At 37.7% G+C, this 10,458-nt stretch overlaps 1 protein-coding gene across 1 annotated transcript; it reads right to left on the bottom strand.

Annotated features, from left to right (window-relative positions):
- Window positions 1–3,257: 3,257 nt before the first annotated feature.
- LOC103479486 (acyl-coenzyme A thioesterase 3-like) lies at window positions 3,258–6,407 on the bottom strand. Its single transcript, XM_008433938.2, has 5 exons — window positions 6,297–6,407; window positions 6,150–6,214; window positions 5,415–5,876; window positions 4,389–4,573; window positions 3,258–4,187 (listed from the first exon to the last, which is right to left on the bottom strand). The coding sequence occupies exons 3-5, from the start codon at window positions 5,863–5,865 to the stop codon at window positions 3,609–3,611; spliced, it is 1,215 nt and encodes a 404-aa protein (XP_008432160.1). The 5' UTR covers window positions 5,866–5,876; window positions 6,150–6,214; window positions 6,297–6,407; the 3' UTR covers window positions 3,258–3,608.
- Window positions 6,408–10,458: the final 4,051 nt, after the last annotated feature.

The following is a 10,458-nucleotide window of genomic DNA, read 5'->3' on the forward strand; positions in this document are numbered from 1 at the left end:
TGTTTTCCCCAACAACGTGGTGAAAAAAAGAATTAAAAGATATATTTCAGGTGTGTTAGAGAAGAAATGTATTTAAAAGAAACAGATAAAAATCAGTTCTCAGTATGTTTTTTATTAGAATTCATCCATTCATTTATCTTTACTGCAACAGTGTCTTCTCATGTCTGCCTAAAAAATCAGTCCTCCAGCTGCAGCTGATCCGTAACGCTGCTGCTGCTGTCCTCACTAAAACCAGGAAGATAGAGCACTTCACCCCAGTACTAAATCACTTAGTGGCCAAGCACCACAATACATAATTCAACTTCTATGTGTAGCGGTTGATAAAAGGTCAGAAGAATCACACAGGGATCAGGAATCAGGATAATTTTATTCCTGTTCAAAACAAGAACATTTTTACTCCAGCAGCTCCTGGGCTTCAACTTCCTCACACATACACCTTTCCTCAGCGCAGGTTGGCGCGAACTGACACAGAAATACATTAAACAGAACCCAAATTCTGAGGTTCATGAACATTAAAATAAATCTATAGTCATACAAAACAATTAAAATGAAACCTAAACAGAAATAATCTATCCTATAATTACAATTTTCCACCATAACATAGAAATATACTAAATACATAAATTTAACATCTAAATAAAATTTTAAACAACACACATACCTGTTCAAAACAAGAACATTTTTACTCCAGCAGCTCCTGGGCTTCAACTTCCTTACACACACCTTAACCAAACAAAAAAAACACAAAATAATCACTTTGGCAAGGAAAACTTAATAGACGTTACAAACGTGGGAATTAAATGCCCAGTGAGGTGCTGCTCTAAACATAAAACAATTATAAACTTATGAGTTTACAACATACTTTAGAACATTTTCAATATTTTAATACGCAAACAAAAAACGCTTACCTCTCCTCAGTGCAGCTTGGTGTGAACTGAGGAGGGCAGCGGGAACCAACAGGATGTAACGCAAAAACAGGAAGTAAGAAAATAAAAGCTTCCCCACCAAAAATAAAATACAATTAAAAAACAAAGGAAAAATGTTCATAGATGAGGATGGATTTTTACACACTAGGAACAAAAAATAAAAGTAATATAAAACAGAAACAATATATAACAGACATGTCAATTCAAAGAAAATTAGTTTTGAGAAGGTTCATAAAGAAAATTAAATAAATAACTGCTACATATGCAACACAGATCTATAACAAACCTCAAGAAAACTGCAAAATTAATAAAACCCTGAGTGCCTTTAGATCTAGATTAAAAACACACCTGTTTGGAGTTGCCTTTCAGTTAAGAATTTAACGATGGTACTTGACTTAATGTAATATTTTGATTGTTGATTCTGTGTTGCATGACTTTGTGTTTTTGTGTTTTATGATGTAAAGCACTTTCAAATACCTTGTTGCTGAAATGTGCTATACAAATAATACTTGATAGATCCATTGATTAATTGAATCAATGTTACAAAAAGCATATAGTGAAAAAGCTTTAAGAATTGTAATATTTATGGCAATATGACAGACTCTGGTATGTTGGATCAAGAGGGTTCAGGGATGTTAGCAAGTCAGATCTGTCATTTCAGGACAAGTTACAGATCTGAATTACAAAAAAAAACAATGCTACTTTTTCACTTCCGGAAAACTCCCAACTTTCATGAATTAAAATGTGCTAAATGGCATTACAATAGTGTTTTTTCCAAAAAACAAAAAAAAGAAAAAGAAAGAAAGAAAATGTTTTTTTCCAAAAAAGAGTTTAGCTTGAACTAAGGTTTGCTTTAATAGCACATTTTCAAACGGCTTTTTTGTTGTTGTTGCTTTTGGAGTAATAGATCTTCCTTTCAGCCCCCAAACTCATGGATTTCTTTTAGACATTTTGGCTTGTTTTTGATTAAAGGACAGAATAAGGTCAAAACTTAGATGTGAATGCCAGACAGTCTTGTTCAATAAATTAGGACTGATGGGGCCTGTCAGATTAATAGTACCTTTCAAAAACAACATTTGAGCAGGTATTAAAAATACGAAGAATAGAAAAAAATCCAAGATAGAGGTATGTTTCCTGCCGCCTAGTGTAATACAGAAAATTGAAATATAAAAAATAATTCAGGTTCCTTAAAAAACATAACTGTAAAAAACTAGGTAGCCTACAAAAAATTGTGTTTTTCCAAGAATGTGGTAAAAAAAAAATAAAAAATTAAAAGAATATGTTTCAGGTGACCAGCAACCCTCCCGACCCCACTAAGGGACAAGGGTGTAAAGAAAATGGCTGGATGGATGGATGTTTCAGGTGTGTTAGAGAAGGGATGTATTTAAAAAGCTGTTCTAAAAACAGATAAAATCAGTTCTCAGAATGTTATTAGAATCAATGTTACATAAAGCATTTAGTTAAAAATCTGCAAACATTTTTATTTTTATGGCAATATGACAGTACTGTTTTTTCACTTCCAGAAAACCCCCAACTTTCATGAATTAAAACCGTTGAAATTGACATACCTATTTTTCCTCTAATTGATATTAACTGTAACAAACTTTACGTTTTTTCCAGGGTTACTGATGTTGGGAATTGGAGTTTTTGGGATTGTTTTTGATTATTATTTTTGTTGTTTATGCTGTTTTTCTGCAGTCTTCCACCAGTGGGATTTAGGAGGCTGCTGTCTCCTGGAGGGCGGTCTCAGGTGTTGTGTTGACGCACATGCAAGCAATCGGCTTCATCAGCCGATAAGAGGAGCCGATCACCAGTCCTCCAGGGCCTGAGTGTTTGCCTGTTATGGTATTCTGCACCTCTGAGTTCTTCGTTCTTCCAGTTTTTTTTTTATCTGCATTTACCTTTTGGTCTCCTCGTAGGTTTTTCTCTCGTGGTGCCTTGGCTGATACCCATTGTGTTACTCGAGTTATTCACTTTCACGACTGAAAGTTTTCCAAGAAGATTCTCTGGTACCCGATTCCATGACTGGGGAAGAACTGCTTCTCTTTTCACTACCTCTGCTATTTCTTGCCCGCCCTCCAATGAAAACATCAACCCACAGCTTCCAGCAATCACGTTACTTCTCTGATCATCTGAACTTGGACTATACCTCTTCTCCCCCACCAGGGAACCTATCCAGTGACCTTACCCTCCTCCCTGGCAGAGAATCCCAACCAGATCAGTAAACACTGTAACTATCATCATTTCTTTGTTTCAAAACTGTCAACTTGCCTCTCGTCTCCACTGCCTTCAGTGCTCCATCAGTTCCAGGACAAGAATCACACATTCCACTCAGTATTTGTTCAAAATAAACTTTATTCATCTGATTTTTCCTCAGTCTCCTGAGTGTGTTCTGTATGTGGGTCAAGCGACTGGCTCCCATTATTATAACTGAAATATTTCTATTTGCTAAATGGCTTAACAATAGTGTTTTCAGTTAAAAACTGCTTTCAAAATCACAAGTTAATATAGAATTAATTAAGGTTTGCTTTAATAGTGGATTTTCAAACTGTACAAGCTTTTTTTGTTTTCTTTTTTTTGGAGTAATGGATCTTTTTCAGCCCAAAACTCTCTTTTAGATATCTTGGCTGGTGTTTGATTGAAGTACAGAAGCACTATAACTTGGATTTACTTTGAGTTTTGTCAGTTTAGGTGAGTTCTGAAGAACTCCTGGATCTTCCTCCATAGATGGACTTCAGCAGCAGCGTGGGCCCTGGGCTCCCCTCCCCACAGGACCGGCATACCTGCAACCGCATGGAAGCTGGAAGGGCAGTACGGTCCAAACGGGGGCTCTAAATAATGCCCGGCTCCAGGGTAGCTCACACTCTCAAAGTTCTTCTTCCCATGACGCTTCAGTCTGTCCACCATCTCGTCCATGTAGGCCTTGCTGTCCCAGTTTAAGTCGTCCTCTGAAGCTGCAAACAGGAATCGTCCGCTTGCTCGTTCGATAGGCACCAGGGAGGCCTTGTTTTCCTCCTTCAGAGGATCATGCATGGAATATTTGGCGATAAAGGCTCCAGACTTGGTGGACATCACTTTGTTGATGTCATACTTCAATGCTGAGAGAATCTGTCTATTCTTATAATACAGGGGAAAGGCTACGTTAGCGGAGCAGCCATTGATCCACACCACAGCTTCAACTCCGGGCACAAAAGCAGCGAGAGAAAGCGCGATGTCACCCCCCTTAGATCGGGATATTACTCCAACTCCTTTACTGCTCACCTGCAAAAAACATGAAATTAAAAAATAATGACCAAAACAGACAGTTCAGGAATGAAAGGACTATTCAAATATACACTTCAACAGTTACAAAACCTAACTACATAAAAAGACAATGTGATTGCTTATTTTCAAGAGCACTTAAGCTGATTGATATTTGGTCATATAAAACAAAAATTAGACACTTTGGATGTGTCTCGTCACCTTTGGCTGGTGTTGTAGGAACTGCACTGCTGCTTCGAAGTCATCCAGATTGATCCTTTTTAGTTTGGGTTTGTCAAGGAATAAGTATACAGCAAGAACTATAAAGCCTTTATTGGCCAGCAGAGAGGCCCTTTTCTCTGACATGAAGCTGCTTAGATCCAACACAGCAGGAAACAGACCCTCTCCTTTGAGAACAAAAAGAGAACAAAATAATTTTAAATATTCATTTATTAAAATATAAAAGTCTGTTTACCTTGTATTGGTTAGGATAAGTCTGGGGCTACTCAAAACATGTTCATTGCATTTCTTGCACAAAATCAGTCTTAGTTAATGAGACTTCATTCTGCCCAGTTCTGCCTGTTTTGAGTTTTTTTAGGGCCTCCTGTCACTTTAAATCCAAAAAAGCTGCTGCTGGCCATGACCACCAACTCAACATTTACACTTGCATGTGAAATTGGTTGCAAACAGATGCACAAGTAGAAGTGGAGCCTCCTGCACAATCAACAAGACTGTAGCAAGGGGTTTATGAATGGTAAACAACAAAACAATCATATTTCCAGCAGCCATTGTACAGTGCATACAGCAGTAAAACCAGCTGACCAAACGTGCTGGAGCTCAGCTGTGGTTGCTAGGTAATAGGCTCTGCTTTGCTGGGGTTGTTAAATGATGGGCAGTGCCTGATGATAAATGACGTTACATTCAAAATGTTTTTGAAATGGTGCATTTTTTAGACAACAAAAAACATGAATTCACTGCCGAACAATGGCTGGAGGTTTTGTTTTAGAAGCAGATGAAACACAAATGGAAGCAATAAATCATACAACATGTAAATTTTGCATAATAGGTCTCCTTTAAACATAAGGTTTACAGTTCAGAGACATTTTTAAATTGACCTTTGGTGCATTTGTTAACTCAGCATGCTTTATGTTCTTCATAGAAAATCTGCAGTGAAGATATGTAAAAAAAAACAGTTTGGTTTCTGATGGAAATGCTAATTAAAATACTTAATGAGGTCGTCATTAATACCTGGCGGGGTAAACAGGACTCCTTGCATGTTGCCCTCTTTGACAGGAACTCGCCTGACTCCATCTCCCATGAGACACCTCTCATTGGTCGCCTGGGCCAGCATCCCGCCCTCCTCCTCATGTACAGAGAAGTTCACCATGAAAGGTTCCAACGCTTTGTTCTTATCGAAATATTTGTGCAAAGCATCTGCCTTCAGTGACCACAGCAGACCCATGGGTTCGACCCCGATGTAGCTCCCACTGAGCGAGGCGTCTCTGGTCAGGTCGATCTCCCCTCTGCCGTCGGCGCGGTAGCTGGCCGAGGAATTGAACGCCACTCCTTTCTCATCAGTGGATCTGGCTCTCAAGGTGACCACCTGCTTGGACCTCAGTCCGGCCACCTTCACCTGAATGGGCTCGTCAAATAAACACCTGGCGCTGGGCAGCAGCCTCAGTCTGACCTGAGCTGACATGCTTCCTGAAACTGAAAGAAAACAGTTTTCATGTTGTTACGACCACTTGTGGTGCAATAAAACAACCAATATAAAAAGGACAATATTTATTGGTACAAAATAAGAGGATGTATATTTGCAAAACAATAAGTAAACAAAATAAATGAAAAACAATGGAAAAAGGAAATCAAAACAGCAGGGTGCAGCAACAACTGCAAAAAACAAAGAAACAAAAATTACCAAAACGCCTATTAAATCTTTGAAATATAACCATGCAATTCAATTAAAAATTAAACAAAGCCTACCTGCAGCGTCGATCAACCACACGCCCAGGTAAAGCACTTGTCAAATTACGACATGTAGTGTGGCCCTATATAAAGAACACCAAACACTGACTTAATATAAATCAAATTAAAAGAGTTTTGTCTTTACAATAGAAAACACACACAAACCTGATGACAAACAGTGGAAGGCGTGGGCCAACACACCTGGTCCAACACAGAGGAGATTGACAATCTGCCACCAGTCTGACAGCTTCCCTTTTATGGGCGCTTGAGATGTGGAGGCAGCGACCCCTGGTGGTTCCACCTGTTACAATGTTCTGAACATGTTTTGCACAAAATAATTCTCAGAATTATTTTAGTCTGCTCAGTTCTGCCTATTTAAAGCTTCTTTAACAATGAGCTGTTTTAGGGCCCTTTCTCGCTTTAATCTTGAATAAGATGCTTCTGGCCACGCCCCCAACTCCACATTTACACTCAAGTGAAAATGGCTGCAAATAGATTGGCAATTATACAACCACACATTTTTGAACAGGAAAGTGGAGCCTTCTGTACAACTAACAAGACTGCATCAAGTAGTTTCTGAATGGTGAGTCAACAACAAAACACTTGTCTTTTTCAGCAGCCATTGTACAGTGCATGCAGCAGTTAAACCAGTTGACCAAATGTCCTGGAGGTCAGTTTAGGTTGCTAGGTAACGGCACGGTGTAACTTAATCTGGAGGTTTATGAAATGGATCATTTAATGGACATGTTTACCAAAAAACAACAGGTTTATTTTTTTTTATGTTTGGCAAAAATTTATGTGATAAATATTTGCCAATGATTTTGTTTTTCTTGATATTTGATGATATTTCATTGTCTTGTTCTTTATTTTGCTGGTATTTCCACATTTTTTAGTTTTGTCGTCTCTTACAACCCCAAAAGTCTAGGGGTTCAGGGGTGGCAACATAAAATGTGTCCAGAGAAACAAGTGGAATGTAAAAATAATTTATTACAAAAGATAATTTAACAAAACCAAATCACAATACAATTTAACCCAATTAATGCAAAACAAAAGGGATTAACAAACACAAGAATGTCAATTGCAAATTAAAGTTACAAAATGTTGAACCAAGTCAGTCTAAAGTAAACTCAAAATAACCCAAAAGGGTGTGTGCCGTTACTGGTGCATGTCTGATGCAAAGGCTTTCTAACGCCTTTCTCATGTCACAACTTTTATTTGAGTTTTTGTTAAAGTTTCATAAGTTTTGTACTTGTTTTGGAAGAATTTTCTTTCACCTGATTTAAGCGATTTTTTTTTTGTTATTTATATGAATTATTGTCATTAATTCCACTTAACTTTATATTTTGGTCCGTCTGTTATAAATTTTTTAAATATTAAATGATTGATAATTTGATCAATTACTTAGGACTTGAGTAAACTGTTTACCAAATACTTTTTTTTTTACCGTTAATTGAGTCATTTCTTGGATGGCTACATTTTACTTTTATTTGAGTAAAAATATGTTGAAGTACAGCCACTCTTGAATACATTTTTAGATAATCTGCCCACCTGTTTTTAAAGCACTCAGGCTAAAGTTCTGAGCATTAAAATAGGGACTTACAACACTGCGCTTCAACACAAATAGTTTACACCAGAGGTTCCCAAACTGTGGGGCGCATCCCCTGCGGGGGGGCGCCGTGCCATTTCAGGGGCCGGGGGGCGGGGGGGCGTCTGGATGGATGAAAAAACATAAACAAAAACAAAAAAAAAAGCATTAACGCTGAATGCGTTCGGTTTTTACCTTAGAATGGCCAACTCTATGTTATTCCTATGTCAATTTGATACAACAATGGCTTCCACACTTCCCATATATGTGTCCTCTGTCACTTTTATCAGCAGTTGAAACGGTTAAATCCGTTCTTAACATGAGGTAACCTGTTTTACCGAGGCGCCTTTAAACGCAATATGAGCGCTACGACACTCGCGCTGGGTTTACATCTGTGCGGCAGTGAAGGAGACCTGCTGATGCTGTGTGGAGCTATGCATGTGTGTGTGAATGAATCATGGCAGCAAACCAGCAAAAGGCAAAGAACTTTAAACAGTTTTTCCACCAAACTAACCGACTGAGTTGAGTAAAGCTGTTGGATACAGGTAAAGTTAGCTAAAAGATGACTAGCTAATATCTATACGTCACCTTAAGCTTAAGAAGTGGCCTGTAGGCTACCGATGTTGTTGTCTATGTCCAGCTACATACATTCATTTTGCCCCCAAAAGAATATGGAGTGAAAATAGTCTCAAAATATCTGTGCGTGTGTAAAAAGATTTGTGTGTGTGTAAAATGTTTTGTGCATGCGTAACAGGATTTGTGCGTTCGTGGATTTGTGCGTGTGTAAAAATATCTATGTCTATGTGTGTGTGTAATACTAGATTTGTATTAGATTGAAACTTAAAAATAAAATAAACCTTCTCCTACGCCTATACATGTTGAAAAAGTACACACAAATCACCTGGTACACACACAAAACTGCATTTACACACAAATCCGGCTACGAGTGCACAACTATTTTTGAGACTCATTTCACGCTTCGGGGAAGCTCCCAGATTTGTGTGTAGATGGTACGTTTACAAGCTATCAAAAGCTGGGACATCTGAGTTTTGCTCGGAGTCTAGTGTTTTTATCCTCAACGTTTCTCACTGTGCTTGTGCCGAAGTGGCAAATATGTTAGTTCGCTGGAAAACGGTATATCTCAGCACTTCCTTATAATATCCTAAAATTATTTCTAGACATATTGTGCGTTTTTGAACGGTACAGGAGACTAAGTGGTCTGAAAAACGACCACTGGGTGGCGGAATGGTTCGCTGGCCGAAAAAATAGCCAGGCAAACCCAGAAGCAAGAAGGAGCGTCCCGGTGGTTTGTCCTCTGAAGTAAGTAGGAGCTAAACCTGCAGGCTTTGCTCTCCGATTATAATGAGACATGGAGTAATTATAAATGATTTCACATTACGTTTTATATGTCTGGTATTTTGATACTCTGCTCTTCTCATATGTTTCTGTTAGCGGGAGCTAATGTTTATGTGAGCTATGCTACATTAGCTGTTGGGAGCAGAGTCCGTATATTTTTATTCTCACTCATCACAGTTTGATAATCTATCTTCAGTCTTAACTTTAACCCAGGTTGATCTAGTTTTATGATGCCGAAGTCGGCAAGCATCTTCAGGAGATTATGGCATTTATAGATGTTGGTCATTATCACTGAAACCGTATTTTGTTGCTTCAGCAGTAACGAAGGTAGATCTGGACTTGCAGGAACATCATCTGCTGCTAGACTTTATTCACCAGAACAAACTGAAAAGTACGTCATTTATGTTGACTTTTCAACATACTTAAGGATTTAGTCTAATGTTCACACATAGGCCTGTTAGAATAATCAATTAATCGGATGATAAATTAAAACAAAGTCAATCATTTCCATTGGCATTATTTATTTATTTTTTTTCTCTCTACCAAAAACTGGATAATAAAAGTCTTCAGTTTGGTACTTTGGTCTCGGTTAGACCTTATATTGAAAATAAATTTTGTTTAAAAAGACTTAAAAATTCATTAGTTTTATTTATTCTGGATATTAAAAATGTCTTCCAGTTTCAGTGTTAAATGTTCATTAGAATTTAAAGTGTAATGACCTTTGAGAATGTGTTCTTGCATTATTATTTCGTCATTACCATTATATAACTTAAAAATGGCCTCAAAAGAACTATATTATCGTTTGTTGAGAACTTTGGAACAACTTGTACAGTAAAATTTTTCATGGTGACAGACCTATTCACACATCCTCCAGAATCTTCAGACTAAACTTTGTTTGTGTCTGGACCCCATTTCATTGACCCTTAAACAAATATATACAGTACCTCATCTGCAAACCAGGACAAACCTGCTGTTCCTGTTCGTCTTCACTTCAAGGTGATTAATGTAGATGATAAATGTATTCAGATGGTTTAGATTTTCACAAGCGGTAAATTTCTTTCTCAATTGATATTTTGACACAATTGGCAGTTAATAAACACATACTTAAGAAAATAAATATTTTATGCATTTATAGCACCACTGCAAAAATAGCCTTTACAGCAAAACATTTAATGTAAAACATTTGATTAATATAAAAAGAAAAATTTCTACACCAGTGCTCCACTGGTTTGAATCTTACATAAGAAACAGGGATTTCTTTGTTTCAATCGGAAACTTCTCATCAGAGAGGTCAAAGGTCACATGTGGGGTACCCCAAGGTTCAATCCTAGGACCCCTTCTTTTCAATATGTATATGTTCCCACTGGCTAAGGTTATAACAGGAAA

This window comes from Poecilia reticulata, linkage group LG17, assembly GCF_000633615.1.
Source record: "Poecilia reticulata strain Guanapo linkage group LG17, Guppy_female_1.0+MT, whole genome shotgun sequence".
Taxonomy (NCBI): domain Eukaryota; kingdom Metazoa; phylum Chordata; class Actinopteri; order Cyprinodontiformes; family Poeciliidae; genus Poecilia; species Poecilia reticulata.